General features: G+C 46.9%; 2 protein-coding genes across 6 annotated transcripts; one reads left to right on the top strand and one right to left on the bottom strand.

The window, feature by feature from the left end:
* The first annotated feature begins 66 nt into the window (after positions 1–66).
* Positions 67–2765, top strand: MTRFR (mitochondrial translation release factor in rescue). 2 transcript variants are annotated; one of them, XM_065692495.1, is made up of 3 exons: positions 67–171; positions 513–823; positions 1350–2765. In XM_065692495.1, the coding sequence occupies exons 2-3, from the start codon at positions 548–550 to the stop codon at positions 1560–1562; spliced, it is 489 nt and encodes a 162-aa protein (XP_065548567.1). In that variant the 5' UTR covers positions 67–171; positions 513–547; the 3' UTR covers positions 1563–2765. The 2 variants fall into 2 exon arrangements, with proteins under 2 accessions (XP_065548567.1, XP_065548566.1); XM_065692494.1 differs by having other exon boundaries at positions 111–418.
* Positions 2709–17737, bottom strand: CDK2AP1 (cyclin dependent kinase 2 associated protein 1). Of its 4 annotated transcripts, XM_065692493.1 has the most exons (5): positions 16736–16754; positions 16245–16291; positions 7120–7226; positions 6163–6289; positions 2709–3537 (listed from the first exon to the last, which is right to left on the bottom strand). In XM_065692493.1, exons 3-5 carry the CDS (start codon positions 7195–7197, stop codon positions 3470–3472), a joined length of 273 nt encoding a protein of 90 aa, XP_065548565.1. In that variant the 5' UTR covers positions 7198–7226; positions 16245–16291; positions 16736–16754; the 3' UTR covers positions 2709–3469. The 4 variants fall into 4 exon arrangements, with proteins under 4 accessions (XP_065548565.1, XP_065548562.1, XP_065548563.1 ...); XM_065692490.1 differs by lacking the exons at positions 16245–16291; positions 16736–16754 and adding an exon at positions 17370–17737; XM_065692491.1 differs by lacking the exons at positions 16245–16291; positions 16736–16754 and adding an exon at positions 15925–16023.
* Positions 17738–17851: the final 114 nt, after the last annotated feature.

Here is a 17851-nt window from a genome sequence, read left to right as displayed (position 1 = left end):
GATCTGATTGGTAGCCCGCCCCTTGCGCAGCCGAGTGCCGATCAGCCCTGCGCTGCGCAAGCGCGGGGGGGGCCGGCGGTGTGCGGAGCCGCAGAGGGTGCGGTACGCGTGCGCAGCGGGGCGCGCCTGCGCTGTGCGGGCGGAGGCGGGGGCGGCCCGAGGTGCCTGAAGGTAGGAGGCGGCGGGAGGGCGGCGTGTCCCGGGCTGTGGGACCCCCCCGGGGCCCGGTTGGTAGCTCCGGGAGGGCCGCGCCGCAGTGACCGTGAAGCCGTAGGTCCCGGCTCTGCTGCCACCGTGCTGGTCGCTCCGTTACCGGCACTGGGTGTGCGTGCGAGGTTCTCAGCAGTACAATAGCGTTAAAAGGCGGTTTAGTCAGCGGGATAAAGCATCGTCCTCCGTGGCCTTGCCAGTGACACCGGTAACAAGCACTCCTGTATCCGTGTTGAGAAAGTGGGATCTAGATTTTAACCCCGGGTTCTCGTGGTGAACTCTGCTCCCCGCTTGTGTTTCAGGTTTTGCTCCAGAGAAGCCGTGTCCTCGTTTCTGTATGAATGTTCCAAGTTTATTTCATTTTGCATCCTTACTGAGAGAAGTCCGAGCACCAGGCTGGAGACCATGGGTTCTGGGGCAGAAGCGTTTCTCTCTACCCAGAGCGCCCTTACTTCAGGCAGCAGGGAAGAAAAACTCTCTCAATCTCCTTGGACTAGCTGAGGCAGAATTAGAAGAACAGTTTGTGAGAGGTGATGGCCCAGGAGGCCAAGCCACAAATAAGACAAACAACTGTGTTGTCTTGAAGCATGTTCCATCTGGGATTGTAGTGAAGGTAATTGGTTTATTTCATTAAGTCACAAATCGGCATAACTGCTAGGTCTTCTTTAATATTACTGCATCATCACAGTGCAGATGTCAGGGAGGAAATGTTTTATGTAAAGAATCTCATCCAGAAGCAAGTTTTGGCTATCAGAAATACACTCTTGTTGTAGCTGCCTTTCAGTGGCAGCTCTCACATGCCTGTCCCTCTTGTGAGTTGGAATGTCTTCCTTAACAAGGTGATCAGATCCACTCTGCAGATTCTTAAGCATTCCTCTTGCCTACTTCTTGTGGATTAATACTTTGAAATTAATCTTTGCTTCCTTATCATAAGGAGGAGACATTACGTTAAACTCAGAAAACAGCTCTCCAAGGTAAAATAGGAGCATTGAAGATTAATACAAAAGCCAGTCTAATGAGTTACAGTAGCAAAAGAGGAGTTTCTTTACAGTAATGGCAGGAATGCATAGACTGAAAGGGAAAGCCGAAGGATAAAGAGATTAAAGTTCCAGTAAAAATATTCTATTGTGTTTCTTCAGTGTCATCAAACAAGATCAGTGGAGAAGAACCGGAAGATAGCCAGAGAAATCCTGCAGGAAAAAGTTGACCTCTTCTATAAAGGTGAAGAAAGTGATGTTTTTAAAGAGAAGAAAGCATTGGAGAAGAAAAAGCAGGAGAAAAAAAGAAGAGCAAGGGAACATCTAGAAAGGAAAAAGCTTTTTAAAGAGATGCAAAAACTGGATAAGAAATGAACTGTGTGAAATACGGACTTGCCTGAGTGTAGGGTAAGGGGAACGTTTATCATTATACCTAAACCCAGGTTTCAAACTAACGGATGAAGTTACTTTGATGTAGAGCTCCCTAAGCACTGCTGAAAGACCAAGTAGTGACCTTCCATTACTGTAAAACCGAGGGAGGTGATAAAAGCAGTTGTATTTCTGCTTCTGCCCACCATCATCTCATTAATCACATTTAGCAATCAGTTTTCCTGCCAAGTTCAGAAGATGCTAAAGCAATCCTTGTTAAAAAGGAACTATAAACCTTCCACCATTGGTAATGGAGACCAAAAAGTGCAATAGATTTCTTTCTGCCTGGATGACACCTCATGATGGTTCGTAAGAGTTCAAACACTTGGGGAGAACAAGCCTAAAACCAACACTCCCTCCTGCAAGTGAGTTGTGTTCTTCCAGTTCAAAGGTAAAATTGGGTTATTACAGCTAAAGAACACGTCACAGAAACTGCCTCCCAAGGCAATGGAATCCAGCTCATCCAAGCTGTGAAGTAATTAACTTGGCCTCTTAATATACTGTATTTTCTGCAAGTATCCATAGCTCTATGTGTTAGGCAGCCCAGACAGCCCAACTTCCTTAGGATTTAGATGGCATAACAGAGAATTACAGTCACTTACTACATTAAGCTCAGGCATTTGAGTATCTTCCCTCATTTCAGGCAGTTTGCAATGTTCTGCAAATACAGCTGCATGTCCTTTGTTACTGTCACTCTGAAGGCACTAGTGAGGAATACTTTCCCATTTTAATCCCATTCACGACTCTTAACTGCTTAACCAGAACTTCCCTTTCATTGCTGGATAGCACCTCATCACTAATTGCCACCAAGTTTTGGCCTTCAGCACTGAAAGGAGAAAGCTTCAGGAAGCCTGACCACAGTATGTGTTTTGAAAGGAGTGGAGACTACTGGCAACTGTAACCACCTTCCAACTGCATCCCACTGTGGCAGGGATGGAAACTCACCAGCAGTTCAGGGCTTTTCCCTAATTCCCTTCTCTGTTCCTGAACCTGAGCCTCCTGCATGAAAGTTACATTTTTACCTGTTGAGAGTTCCTGTTCATGGAGTATGAACCCAATTAAAGTGACTGTACAGAGTTTTAATACAAACTGTTAATGAAAATAAGCTTTATTACGTCAAGTAATAAATACATACAAAGATGCAAATAACAGTTTTAGTAATTTATCCAGAATTTTCTTTTTTTTTTTTTTTGGCAAACTTTAAACTGAAATCTCCAGCCTTAATGTAGAAATTAGCTTTCCAGGACCTTGTTATTATTTAATAGGTTTCCCTATTTTCCATATAACTCATGCACTTTAAATGGACTTCAAAGCACTAACAGTCATGCAAATGTTTATGCAAAACGAACAAAAATGGGAAAATAAGAGAAGGGGAAGGTTATTTCTAAGCAGGGTCTATGCTGTATGACAAAGTGTGACTTAGCAGACTACAGGGGACAGCATGCTATTCTGCATTCATTAAACAAAATCCTCAGAGCTTATGTCAGGCTGTGGAAGACTGACAGTTTGGGGTTAAGTGAATACAGTCAAAGGAAAAAACCAAAAAAACAGAATGAGACTGTGGCTGGATAAGAAGAGAACTGAAATAGAGCCTGGGAGAGAAAAAGCATTCCTCTGCATGCAGTTCAGTTTTCATGTTTTAGAAACATTTTGGAGGGAGTTTTAATGTCTTTACAAAATGCACACCCTCAGGAAGTTGAAAAAATCCTTGTTTTCTCATTCTTAACTATACATTTTCGTAAGGGTGAAACAAGAAAGGCAAAACATTCAAAATAAAGGAATTTGTCTGAATGTTTCAAGAGTCAAAAGGAATAAGTGTTACTTTTTCTTCATTCAGAGATGGAATGAGTGGGCTAGGATCTTGCATTTCGTTCCGTCTCAGCCAAGCATTCCCGAACTAATCCTCTGGCATGGATAATGCCTGCAAAAGAATTGGACACATTTTCAATCATCTCAGTCCGGTCACACTTGCAATGGCACTGCAGAGAAAGGTTGAGGTATTTCTGTCCTAAATTGCCAAGGCTACCACAGAATAGGGGGGGAGACCCCTCACTTCCCAAACATCAGCTGCTGCTTTCCCAAACTGCCATTATAAATGTAAAAGGGGCTAAACCAGGAATGAAAGCATGGTAAGATCTGCAGGTCTGCAGTGACAGGTATATCCTAATGTGCAGTGCAGGCCTGTTAAAAAGCAAAGACACAACAGAAGGGGGGGAGGAACCACCTTGCCTGTGAGTGTTTTGCTACAGTGGAGTGAAAAGTAAATCCAAAGTTATCCAGGGAGTCATTTTAGCAAGCTCTGAGTCATAATACCTTGGGACAGTTCTCTGAGAGGATGTACCTAATCCAAGATCTCATAATACTGCTTAAACACAAGTTGTGTCTCTTGTAAGAAGGATTTTTTTTATGGTGTGTGCAAAAAGTTCCCTCCTAACACTGGCTCAGCTCCCAGTGTAAGTCATCACCACTTCACATGCTGCCACATCTACTCTCATCTGATAGACATCATGTGGAATTTTTCACTACAAGGCCTGTTGCCTTAAGTTCCAGCAATCTGGACCTCCCTTCTTAATCCTGGAACTAAATCTAGATTCATGTTCACAGAGCTGCTGAAAGAACAGAGCCGGAGATGGATTTTAGAGATGAGAGACAAGACAGGTTTTTCTACTACAAACGAGGCTATCTTTTACTGACAGGACAAGATAGAAAGTGATTTCTCTGCTCAGTCATGTTCCTTAACAAGGTGGAGAAAGGACAATAACACAAGAGATGAAGTTTAAACTCTATTTAAAGATAATAGATTCTGTTTCTGGAAGGCTGATATTCCATATCACAGCAACAGCCTTTACATCCAAGGAGTATTGACTTGGGACTTGACAGGCACAAGGCTTTGCAGTGGGTTAAATTGACACAGACAAGTAAAGCTGCATCCTGCAGCTGTGGGATGCAGAATTTGTGCATCAGACCTGGATCTGGTGGCAGGATGCCCAGTTTATGCAGCAGATCTATCCTGAATGATGAAGAACAGTGGGGAATTTGGCCAGTTTTAGAGGTCAGTAGTCTCTGTGCCTATGACCAGGTGGAGCTGGGGACGCGGCCAGGGAGGCTGTAGTCACTTTTGCTCTCACACTTGCACATGCTCCTTCAACCATCAGGCTCCCAAAATGGAAAGAGCGGTATGTCTGTGGCCAAAAGATGGCAGCAAAAAGTATGTATTTGTGATTCTTTGCAACACTGGCAAGTCACAGTGCCAGCACTGAACCTGAAACCCACCTTAGGCAGCAAACTGAATACTCACTATGAGCAGCAGCAAAACAACTTCTGACCAAACTGAGGATGTCTACATCTCTCCCGGTCCCTCTCAGCTTGTCCCCATTAGCCTACTGCCATTCATGATCTATTAATACTGACTCAGGCAATGCAATAAAGAGACTCCAGCAACATTGATTTTAGCTGGGCCAGATTCCACTTACCACTCATCAGCAGACTTTATTGCATCCTTTCCCAGAACGGCTACTAGCCATTTTATTGCATGTCATGGCAGATATATTACCCTCCCATAATGGTTGAGCCTTAAATAAAGCTTCGTAGTCTTGGGTAAATGAAAGGGAGATTTGCAAGGTGGTGAAGTTAGTCTGCTATAGTAACATTCCCATTCTGGGTTGAAAGCATGAGCCAAACTCAGCACAAGGACCAAGGAAACAGTAATTACATTATGCTGGCAAAGGACAGGACTGCCAGCACAACTGTTGTCCATGGCCTTTCAGGGTAATTTCAGGAGCTGGGGCACTGGAATGTCCCACTGCTCCTTCAGAAATATCCCTCTCACGTCCCCTGCAGAGGACAATGTCAAGCTGATGTCAGCAGTGGGGCATGCAGGGGTTTCTTTTACACTGCAAGGAAAGGGCATTTATTACCCCTTTTAGCTGACAAAGCAAAGCTGGAAAGACCTATCAGCCAGCCCTAAAAGCTTCTATGTCCCTCCCTGGTGGGCTCTTAATGACATCCATTGACAACAGGTAACAGAGTGGAGGAACAAATGTGTACGTTTGACATCTCAGTCTGCACGGCCCTCCCTGGCAACCTTTTATTCCCTTTTTGTAGCTCTCCATTGGCCTTGGTGTGAAAATGCACTTTAGTAAAGGCTCCTGGGTTAAGTACATGGGTGATGTACATGAGGAGAAGTAAACAATGCTTGGCCATGTATTCTGGAGACCAGAAAGGGAAAATTGAAGGGGCAAGTCAGTCACCAGCAACCTGAAAGCACGTATCCATTAGACACCTTATGGGTCTAAAAGGTGGTCTGAAATACTAACTGAAACTCCTTTTGTGCACATGAAAGCCATTTTGTCACTGGTTTATCTATCAAATGCAGCACAAGTGGAGTATCCCAAGGTTTCAGTTGCTCATTAATACACCCAGTTTAATGATGAGCTCAAAGCAGCTGTCTCCTTTCAAAAGAACCAGTTGTCATGAAGCTGTACACAAGCAATCAGTGCTCCAAGTGTGTGGGACATGATTCTTTTCAAACAGATTTAAACATTACCTCTTTTTAGCCTTTCCATCGCGCTTTTACTCCCAGCGTACGTGGGTCTAATCTCTTTTCCTAGTTCTTCTATGATAGCTAGAAGTTCTGCATATTTGCTTTGTGGTACTTGGCTGCTGCTGGTCCCCTGTAGTTGAAAACAGATTAATCTCAATCAAATACTGCTACAAACAGAACAATTACAATAAACAGCAACTGGGAACACAGGGAGAAATAGACCTTGAAGCCACTTTTTAAGACATTAAAATTTCAGGTTTATTATAGAAACATCATTTGCTTTTCGTGGTTGCCACTACAGCTGGACACAATGCTATATGCCCTTCAAAAATTAGGCTCAAATGGGAGCATGAAGCTGCAAGAGAGGAACCTTGGGTGAAACTGAAGCTAAAACAGAACTAAAAGAACTGCAAGCTGGGAATTGCTTATTTAACTCTGGTCTTGCTTCTTCAGTGTTTAGGTGTACATTTTGTGGGGAAGGTAGGAGAGTGAGAAGCAGAAAAAGCAAAACTGCCTGTATCATAAGGGAAATCCTATGAAGTCAAGAACACCTAATGGAAAGTTTACAGCTGGATTCCTGGAGCAGCGCACAGGACTGTGCGTGACACACATTTTATGGTACTAAGTTTTAGGGTATAAATTTACTGAAGAGAAACGTTACAGAAATAGTCATTTTTTAACAAATAAAATATGTTAGGAGCTCTTGTATCAACATAACTGAAGGCATGTTTCACAGTGACTCAGATGGGATGGGACTAACAGTTAATTAGTAACCAATCTCACTCAGCACTCTGCTTAGTCTAATTTGATCCCAAGACATGTGTGATGAATCAGTGTGCCATTTGGGTTTGATTTCACATCTTGGTGGGAGGGAGGAACACCTCAGATTACAGGCCCCAATCCGGGCCAGTACGCAGGATCAGTGATCCGATTAAAGAGAAACAACAAGCAGAGATGTACCTGCATCCCTTGTGTGTAGCCTAGAGATGGGGGTCCGTAGTCATTTATAAGCTGTCTGTATTGCGCGGATGTTGCCATACTTGTGGAGGGAGAGTGAACGCTCCCAGCTGGAGAGAGAAAAGAGGAAAAAACACCCTGTTATTATCTGAAGATTAATTAGTCTGTTACACTGGGACACATTTTAATCACTTTTTGCTAAAGCTCTGACCTCTCACCTCTGTCTGAGCTCACTAATGACATTTCACAGGCATGGTATTTGCTAGGAAGAGAATGGTTAAATTAATGCTTCTCTTATGTTTGCTGTACATTTGGAAACAGCGCAGCCTGCAACATTATGAGTGCAAATTGTTTGCCTAAAAGTGAAACAGAGTGTAGCATGACAGGTTGTTCTGCCTAGACAAACTGTAAATATTAAGGAGCCCTATTTTGGCAGATATACATTCCACACAGATGAGTCTAATGTACTGTGCTATTTTTACTTTTTTCAGTGCAAGTTATCTGAAAGTAATTTTGCAACTCAAAGTGTCATCACATGGTCAATGCAAGTTACCCTCAGTACTATTTTCAGCCAATGCCAAAACTATTCATAGGGAACAGTCAGTTGAGGTAGATCAGATCTGCTGCTCATTGTATGACACTGGAGGCGAGGACTGCTATCTTTATTCCTCTTTGTGTGATATCAAACATTTTTAGCCAGACAAATTGTGCTGTGTAAGAAAACCAAAGGGAAAATAACATCACCCTGGGTTATGGTTACTTTCTCTGAAGTTATAAAGGATTCTGTTTGGATCTACAGGGTTTTGAGTCAGCTGGGACTTCCAAAAACAGACTCTAGTGCAACCATTGATGAACTGCTCCAGAAATGAACCATCACAACACTTCTTCCCCCTCACGTCACAACACTAAGTACTGGGGGCTGAAAAACAACCTTCAGATTTTTCTTAGGGGGCTTAATTATGCTGCCCATTTCCCACCAGTGCTGGAGGACCTCCTGGCTACGGACTGTACCTCAGGACTAAGGGCATGTTACGCCATTCAACTTCTTTGCTCTTACAGCCAGAGTGCCCCTGCATCCACTGATGCTGCTGTCTTTGCCTGTAGGCACAGACACAGACTGCCTGCTGTCTGGAAGAATCTTCCCCCTTAAAACACTTCTTTGCTGAAAATTCCCAACTGTCTTTCCTATGAGGAACAGATCTCATTTACCAGCCTTCATTTAAATCTAAATTAAACCGATGCTAAAAGTCACTGGGGCTTAGAACTATGTAAATCTCTGGGCTTTGTTTTAAAGTTGCAAGTGATTTCATTCCTGTTTTCCCCTGCTGCGAAAAGGGTGAGCCAGCAGTTACACTGTATAAAACAAGGCTGAAGACAGTGGAAGAGTCTCTTGCCCTCAGTTGGGAAGTCTCCTTCCACTTCAGAACTGATCACTGGATATCATTGTGGTGGTGTCTCCATTACAAGAAGAGAGCACGTTCTTAATTTTTACTAGTTAACAGGATGTGAAATCCTAAGAAAGGCAAACTGAGCTGGTCACTAGGTCACCTCAAAAGGGCAAGATTTCTCTTTGTCTTTAGCTAAGCTGCTAAACCTTACGGCATTACAACCTGCATTTCTGGCCAGGTTTCCCATGGAGCCCATTGTCACATTTTGCTAAAGCACAGCAAAACCCAGGAAAACTTAGCAACGTATGGCACTGGGAAGAACACCCTTAGTTCTCCATTAGTTCTTCACATTGTTAGCTCAAAATGGTAAGATTTCTGTATGTAACTCAGTATTTCAAGTCCAGATGACTGAGTTTCAACAGTTATCAAACATGACACAACAGCAAACCGCATCTTTCCTCCAAGGACTTCAAAATGCTTCAAAACCATTAATGAGCCCCTTGTGCTGCAAGGTAAGAAGCTTTAATTACCTCAATTAAGCAGAGAAAGACTAAAGTGATTTTTCCTCTCATACAATAAAACGAAAGGGCCATCCTGCAAAGACTTGTTCCTGAACTGTTGCTGCAAGCAGCCACATAGAAGACCTGGGAGCTCCGAAGTGGTTCAGAATTTAGGCCAGGACTCTGATGACCGCGCTCAGGAATCCTGCCCTACCCACTGAGCAAACCTCAGCTGCAACACACCAACAACTTATCACCACCGTGTTGGTTAATGACAATATATTACAGACAGTTCAGTGATTGTTTCACATTATGTTGATTTAAGCGATATCTCATGCTGGGTCTGTACAAAATAATGCAGCAGGCTATGTCTAGGTAAGAAAGAAACCCTATTAGAAGGCAAAGCAATGAATCTAGGTGCTGACCAAGTAAGTTCCACAGGTGTGGAAGCCAATACCACACGCCTCTGCAGTGGACAGTAGCTGGAAGCTCGGATCCAGCAGTGACTCAGTCAACACTGAATGACAAAACCAAACAAGAACTTTCAGGAGGCAACCACGAGTAAGAACCTGCTGCAGGAGCACTGCTGCTGATGAGAATTAGCAGTGAGATGGGTAGAGTTCATCCCTTCAGCAGCCAGGGGGGCTGTATTGTCTACTGTGCCCGACACATATGCAGAGCTGTGCTGCAGACACTAGAGGCCATCGCTGAGTACGGCATGCCCTGCCAAATGACAGATCGTGGTAACCATGGTGAGTTTACCCGTTTCTTTGCAGTCTGCATCAAAAATGTAATAAGACATAATGCCATGCGCCGACCACTTTATCAGCAGCAGCAGGCCCCGAGAACAAAGAAAAGGATTTGACTTGGCCATGGTACCAGCCTCCATACACCCATGTCAGAAGTTGTGCCAGTCAAACTCAGCTGGGGGGGGGGAATCCTTGATTTCACCTCAATTTAAGATGATGCAATCACGAAAATGAAATTAATTGTGGGGGTATGAGTATCTCAGAGGGTAACGAACCTTGAGCTTTGTGACCTATCACTTTCTCTGTTAATACCACTGAGAAGCCCTGGCTGACTATTACTCAATTAACCCAAAATCCAGCTGCATGTCTGAGTATCCCATATAGCTCAGATTCAAAAAAATCACAAAATAAAGATCGCCAGCTATTGCTATTATAGTGAGCAAGAAAAATTAGGCCAGAAAGTCTCACAGTCAATAGCCAGTCAAAAAGCAGTGTGATGATTAGGTATTCACTAGAGAGAAAAAAAGGAGGGGGGAGCTAAACTGAGGCTCTCTCACGGTGAAATGACAATGGAGACAAGACAGTTAAGAATTGACACAATTGAAAAGGGAGTGTGCTTGGTACTGAATTTAAGAGACATCCTGTATCACGTCCCAGATTGTCTTAGTGCTTGCTGCTGTTTAAAACCTCAATTAATAGACACACTTTCCTCCCTCCACTTTCCTAATTAAATGTACACAAATCCTTTTCTCTACCCATTTATTCTTGTGCCAACAATGCCTTTCATTTCTGCATTCAAACAGAAGACTGCCAGAAGCGTTTTCCCCCCCCAAAAATATAGCTATTTTCTTGTTAATCAATATTAATCTGTATTAATTGGGTGGGAGGGTGTAACAATACAGAAAACAGAAATGAGATTTCTGTGTCAAAATCTCTTCCTTCCAGCAGTCTCTCTGAGCCCAAATTAACACCCTGGGAGACAAAGGATCTCACATCAATCTTTGTTTGCCTAAACTCCCACTGACCAGGAAAATCTTCTCATGAATTTCTGGTAGGTTTGTAGGGATCCCTTCAGGTCCTATGCTACTGTCTCCAAGCCTGAGCAATGATACCAATTTGCTGATCTAAGTTTTAATTCTTAATTCTCTTGCTGCTGCTTGCTGTAAGGTACCTGAAGAGACAGTTTGCTGTGCACCCTGCAAGGAAGCAGAGGGAGCAGAACACCAGGGCACACTCACCTGATCCACTCCCAGCAGATCCCATGGCTTCCACCCAGCTCAACTGCCCCCGTCTCTCTCACAAACAGCAAAGCAATAGTTACTTAACTCATCAAATTACTCACATAGAACTGACTTAGACAAGCCAAGAGCCAACCTCAGTAGATACATGTTTCTCTATACCCTATACTTCCTAAAGTCCTGTAAAACTCTGTAAGTAAACTGCCATTTTACAAACTCTTCCTACACATGAACATGACAGCATGTAAGAGACACCTATAGCCTGGAGTTTATCCAAGGTACCTGGTGTAGTCTGTGGAAGCCCACGGCTTCTTTCACAAAGTCTACCTTGTTTCACAGTCTCTTCACTCTGGGGTTGCCTGCAACATAAACCTTTTGCCTTTTAGATGGCTAGCGGTCATCACCTCTTTATATAGAGCCCAATGCTGTTACTGCCTCTGCCACACAACTGGAGGACACTCCTCATCTGCTTCAGATGATGGCACCTCGATTCCTGACAGCGTATGGTACAAGACAACCAGGATGGAATATTTTAACTGAGAGGATACAAATTTCTCTGTCCTAAACCAGACAGCTCTGCAAGAGAACACCTGAGAAGCTGCTCTGCCAACACACATCACGAGGTATCTTCAAGCACAAGGGGAGAGGTAACATCCTCAACCAGCACAGCCATTTTAGCAGCAAATACCTGAACACAGCCTGAATCACAGCTGCAGTGTTCTGGCTGACTACAAGAATGTTTGATTCCTTAGCCCTCTATGCACTTTGGTTTAAGTTCAACAAGAACTCCCTGCCATCCATGGGATACCACATGCATGTCTACACAAGCAGATCTACTGCACAGCCAAGCCACACACTACAGGAGCTGCCAACCCAGAGCGAAAACAGAGAGCCCCCTTTTCCCCAACCTTCCAATAAATGTTTTAATTTAAAATAACAGACCCTGTTCTCATTTGCACAACACATTCCTTATAGCAGTGCCTGTGAAAGTTCTATTTTCACCCACTATTTCCCCCTTAAACAGCCCTTGTGGTAGAAACAGACCTTTCTTTGAATAAAACTATTTCCTTTTAAAAAAGTCCAGTGCACGCACACATAAATATGTTCTCAAGAACTAGGACATTCTTTATCTTAACAGCCAGAGGCCTTGCTCTTTTGATCTGTCACACTCTGGACTTTTCCTCTAGTATTCTCGTTCTTTTTTATCTTTCCATGTGGATAACGGTCATTTCTTATGTCTCTTCTTCCTACTCCCCTGCCTTTTTTATTAATCAGAAAACCAGAACAGTCACATCCCCTTCTTTTCTAGCTTAAGACACAGGACCAGCAAGTTATTTGACACAAGAAAAGGATCCAAAGATGAAAGCATTTGGTACATGTACACCACACATAGCTGGGGTGCGGGGAGGTATGACTTCAGATTAGTCTGGTCCCCCAGACCAAGTGTCCATAGCATGGCTATGGTTCAAAGCCATCCAACCTTTGATTTGGAACCTTGTGTTCTCATTAAAAAGGATGGAACATCAACGTTGCACAACCGGAACAGAGCTCCTAGTTTACTTTCATCCAAAAGGAACCGAGTTAGCATGAACCAAAGCCACTCTGCAACTCAACCACCATGTGATGGGTGAGGACAATAAGGAGACTTGCTGGCTGTGAAAACCAGCCCTTTGCTCTAAAGCCAAACACTCAGGTAGACAAAGCCAAGAATGCCAGTTTTCTAAATGTACAAAGGAGTCCACCTGAAAATTGCTCATTCTGAAACACCCTCAATGTGCTTTTTTTTTTTTCTAACTTCACATGGTCTTCAGGAGATGAGGGAAGCAACAAATTTCAGTTTGAACTGGAGGTGGGGGGAGTCTATTTCCTAGAAATTATCTCCTCTGCTAAGGCACGAACACTTTGCTCTCTGGTCTGCCTACAAACAGTACTCTTTCCAGTACTCCCACTCCAAAACCAACCTCTCAATATGGACAACAACATCAAACACAAGCTGTCTCTGCAAAGGGCGACAAGCAGGCCATTTGCTCATGCAAGTCTGCACTGCAGTCTTAATCGCATAAGGAATGGCCTAGTGTAGTGGCTGTCATTTGTCAGGACTGATTGAATGGGTCTCTCCAGTTGCAAGCTACAGCCCCAGTCACGAAAACTATCTTCTTTTCACCTCTCCACTAGAATTTGCACTTTTCACCAGGAAACTTGTGCTTGCTGGAGGTGTCTCAGGTGCACACCAGCCCTGCTGGTCCTCACTAAGCAGCACCTGCTATACAGGTCACCACTTACTTAAGCGATGCCAAGACACAGCTCCTTCCCCTGTCAGAGCCTGCTGGGATTTGTATTTTCCAGATCCTACATACAACAGGTTCTACGCTTTGCTACAGGAACAGGATTTTGTCTTGAAACCTGACATTTCTGCAAGACTTAGAAGGACACCAAAGGAAAATCCCAAGCTGTTTCTGATGGCTTCTGTATCTTAAAACAACTTTTCTCTCACCTGTGCATACTCTGACCAAAACAGGAATACTGCTGAATATGCACAGAGCTAGAAACACATGGAAACAAGGAGACAAACTACAAACCAGTTCACAGCTGGTGTAAACCTCTCTGGTTCCACTTAAGTCAATGGAGATGATGCTCTACACCTCAGCGCAGCAGCTGGCCCTCTTACAGAGAAATTGTTAAACAGTATGAAACACAAGACAGATGAGGAGGAAACAGCACTTGCAGGATTCATAAGATAAGCAAGCGAATACAAACAAATCAAAATGTGGCTGTTAGAAAGGGTAACAGAGGTTCCCCTGTGACACTGCAGGGTCAGGTGAGGCTGGGAAGCTAGAGCCACAGCATGACAGGTCTTGTCATAGACTCACAGAAGGGTTTGGGTTGGAAAGGATCTTCAAGCTTATATAGTTCCAACCCCCAGCCACAGGCAGGGACACCTTCCACTTGACCAGGTTGCTCCAAGCTCTGTCCAACCTGGCCTTGAACACTGCCAGGGATGGGGCAGCCACAGCTTCTCTGGGCACCCTGTGCCAGCGCCTCAGCACCCTCACAGGGAAGAGATTCTGCCTAAGATCAAAATCTACTCTCTCCAGTTTAAAGCCACCACCCTAACAGAGGTAATGTCAGGTCCCCAACAGAGCACCTTTTTACTGACCAGACAAAGAAGGTGCTTGTGCAGGACATCAAACAGGGCTCCCCAAGCACACACAGTCTGGAAGTGACATCCTTGGATGCTATGCACCGGGACCCAATTCCCAGAGCACAGGCCCTCCATAAGGTGACTGATGATTCGGATAAAACCGTAAGCTGGGCTGCAGACACCCTAGGCCAAGCGTCACCCCTTCCCTGGGCAATGGGGAAAAGAAATAGGCACCAAATTCTGCTGTAACAACACATTCTCCTTCCCTCACCCTGGTGTGAGGCAGAGGAGTCAGCACCCGGATGCTTCCAGCATCCTGAGTCACTTGCAGAGCAGCTGCATTTTCCTCACCCGCAGTCATCCCTAGAGCTGCCGACAACCCACAGAGGCTTCCTCCCTTACTTCCTCCCGCCAGACAGCTCCTCTCCCTCTGGACTTCAGTCCAGGTTTCTGAGCCCCCAGACACGCTCCCATGCAAGAACAGAGCGCAGCCACCCATCAACCACAACTGCTACATCTCCCTGATCCACTTACTGACCACAGTTTAAACATGATTTTGCAGAGTGGCCAGTCAGCCTAAACTTGAAAGGAGTTGGCTCTGCAGCAAGGACACAGCTCCCGGAGCTGAGTCGACACTGCCTTTCCAAATTCTCCTGCACCACAAGCCCTGCACTGCAGGGAAGCAGCGTTACCTCCCAGAGGAAAATCCCTGTAAGATCCACAGCTGCCCAGAGCCCTCCTTCGGCCGAGACCAAAATATTCAGCATTCATACAGAGAGGTTTCTGCAGGGCTGATTTCAGGCCAAAAGGGACAGATTTCCTGTTTTTCCTCTCCTCTGCAGGACGGGGCTTGGGGGGGGGACGGACCTTCTCCCCAGGTTTGGAAGCAAACCTAGGATTTATCCTCATAGCTGGGAGGGCATTTAATTTAAGCACAATATAGAAGCAATCTCCTTCAATTCAGAATTAAGCTCCAGAAAGGAGGGGGCCATTTGCAGTCATATCACTCTGAATGCGATATGTGCAACTGCAAGGACTGCTTTGTCTAACTCCCTTGGCCTTAGGCCACGGTGCTGGCAATACCACTAGCTAGAGGAAGAGCTGGTGCGTGAGGATAATGGCAGAAGACAGGGAGCGAAGAGAGAGCCCATTTTGGATTCAGAGGAGGACGTTCTTTCATTGAAAAGATTCTGGGGGTGTTGAGGATGATCCGAACTCAGAAGAGAGGACAACTTAGACAGGAATAGTTCCAGCATGACAGCGAACTGCTGCTAACTTACCATTACGAGGGGGAAAAAAAAGGGAAGGAGGAAGGGGGGGGGGGAGATAAAACTGCATGAAAGAATCTAAAGCGCTGATCGCAGCCGGAGCGTTAGAAAGCACACAGACACGGCAGCGAGAGGGCTCGAGTCAGAAACTTCACTGCTCAGCTCGCATTGTGAGCGGCATGTCTGAGCCGGGATTCTGCAGTCCTTGCTCGAGGAGCAGCCAGACCCGGATCCCCGCACCCCCCCACAGCATGACCTAATCCCCACCCCTCACCCACCACCGCAAAATACCACCTTTGTTTTCCCTGCAATTTTACGGCTGTTCCGGAGAGCAAGGCACAGGTTCTCGTGGGAGCCGGCAGGAGAACGCTTTGCCTTTGCTGGGCTTTGTTTTGTTTCTCTTTTTCCTCCGGTGACACTTCTGCTTTTTGTCAGGAATCCTTAGCACATCCCCTCCTTCCTGACCCCTTTCGCAGAGCAGCGCCCGGGCCCGCGGCACTCCCCACACGCAACCCAGGCACACCGTGCCTTCACACGCTCGCAGCCCCACCGAGCTCAGCGCCACGCAGGATCACGGCGTCTGAGGCACAGGGACCTCGGTTCATCCACCAGCTGGCAACGGCTCCTTGCAGTAAAACAAGACCGCTGCTCTCCTGGTAGCTAGAGTAAAGGTGCATCTTGTTGATCCCTTTCGCTCATCAATCTCCCAGGGTTACAACCACAAAGGGCACTGTAAAAATCACCCGGGCACTCTTCCCTCCCTCCTCAGCCCGACTGCAAAACTTTCTCTTCTCAAAAGGGGAAAAAAAAAAAAAAAAACAGAAAGAAAAGAAAAAAACCTGCCTGATTCCTGGCTGTGGATGCTCTGATGCCAAGCCTGCAGGCTGGGGCTGTGGGGAAGGGAGATGGAAGGGTTATTTTTGAAGTCGGAACCAACTTCTCCATTTTGGTTCTGGTTAATACCAGCCGACGCGCACGGATTAGCGAGATCCCTTCCAAATATCCCACAGCGAAGCCAATTGCTGCTGCGGCTTTGTTCAGGCTGCACCGATTCACACAGAGTCCCCGCCACGGAGACCCAATTGTACAGAAAACACCTCAGCACAAGGGAAGCACACTCGCCTGCTGTTACCTTCGGGAATTAGGGAACGGAAAATAAAACGGGGGGAGGAATGTAGTAAAAAAAAAAAAAGTTAATGCCATCAAGGAAACTTTGTAGTGAGAAGTTGGAAACATTCCTGTACAGATCCAAAGAAAAGGAGTCGTTTTTAAAAGGGCTTTTGGAAGAAATAAAGAGGAATTCTTGCTTCTCCCCCCCCCCTTCCAAAAATCACCAGGGAGCGCAGCGGGCTCGCCTGCCCCGACTGCTCCGCGGAGCCGGGAGACTCTGAGGGGGAAGCGGGGACCGAGGGTCCCCTTGAGGCGCCTGCGGGCCGCCCCATCGGCGGCGGCCGCGGGACCGGGGTCCCTGGCGACCGTTTCGCCTGAGGAGAGCGGCCCGGGCCGGCCCCTCCGCCTGAGGAGAGCGGCTGGGCGGCCGCACGCGTGAGGCGAAGCGAGGCGAGGCACGGCGCGGAGCGAGCGGCACTTGCGGCGTCCCGCCAGCAGCGGTCCTCGCTGAGGCGCCGGCGGAATATTCCTGATCCAGATCAATCAGCCGCCCCGGGGAGCCGAGCATGGAGGAAACCCGGCGGCCGGAGCCCCGGAGCGGCGGCGGCGGTGGCGGCAGCGCGCGGCCGGCTCCGCACCCCCGCGGGCGAGCGGCGCGGGGCGCGGTACCGGCGCCGGGCGGGCGCTGGTTAATGGCGGCGCGGAGCCGGCGCGGAGCCGCTGCCCGGCCATACCGGACTGGGCAAAAACTCGAGTCCGGGGCTTCTCCCCCTCCCTCTCCCCAGGTGCCGGTGCGGCACCGCGGGGCCCCGCCGCACGCCTCCCAAACTTAACACCCAGTTACCGGCGCGGACTTACCCGGGTTGAGGGGAGTCCCGGGGATGTGGGCGTTCAAGTTGGGCTTGTAAGACATTCCCAGAGACATGGCCAGCGGGAGGAGGAGAAGCGTCCTGAAATTCAGTGAAGCGTCTCCGTGTCTCCCAGACACTTTGGGTTGTTTACAGCAGTAGCAGCACCGGCAAATATGGCCGTCAGTTATATTGACACCCACAATGCAATATATCATCCATACATCATGAGGAGACGCGGATCCAAAAACTTTGGGGCAGACGAAGCAGCCACCCGCCGCGGCGGCCCGGCGCCCCGCGCACCTCGGCGCGGAGGGGGCGCGGAGGGGGCGCGGCGGCGGGGGGTGCCGCGGCCATCCCCTCACAGACAATGGAGCTCCCCTCAGGGACGCCGCCGTGAGAGGAGCCGGGCGGGGAGGGGAGAGGAGGGGAAGGGAAGGGAGGGCGGGCAGGCGGGGAGCCGGGCGGCGGGAGGGGGCTGTTTTAATCGAA

This window comes from Lathamus discolor, chromosome 12 (assembly GCF_037157495.1).
Source record: "Lathamus discolor isolate bLatDis1 chromosome 12, bLatDis1.hap1, whole genome shotgun sequence".
Lineage (NCBI taxonomy): Eukaryota > Metazoa > Chordata > Aves > Psittaciformes > Psittacidae > Lathamus > Lathamus discolor.
The sequence above is the reverse complement of the archived record's forward strand: the minus strand, read 5'-3'. Positions and strand labels throughout refer to the sequence as shown.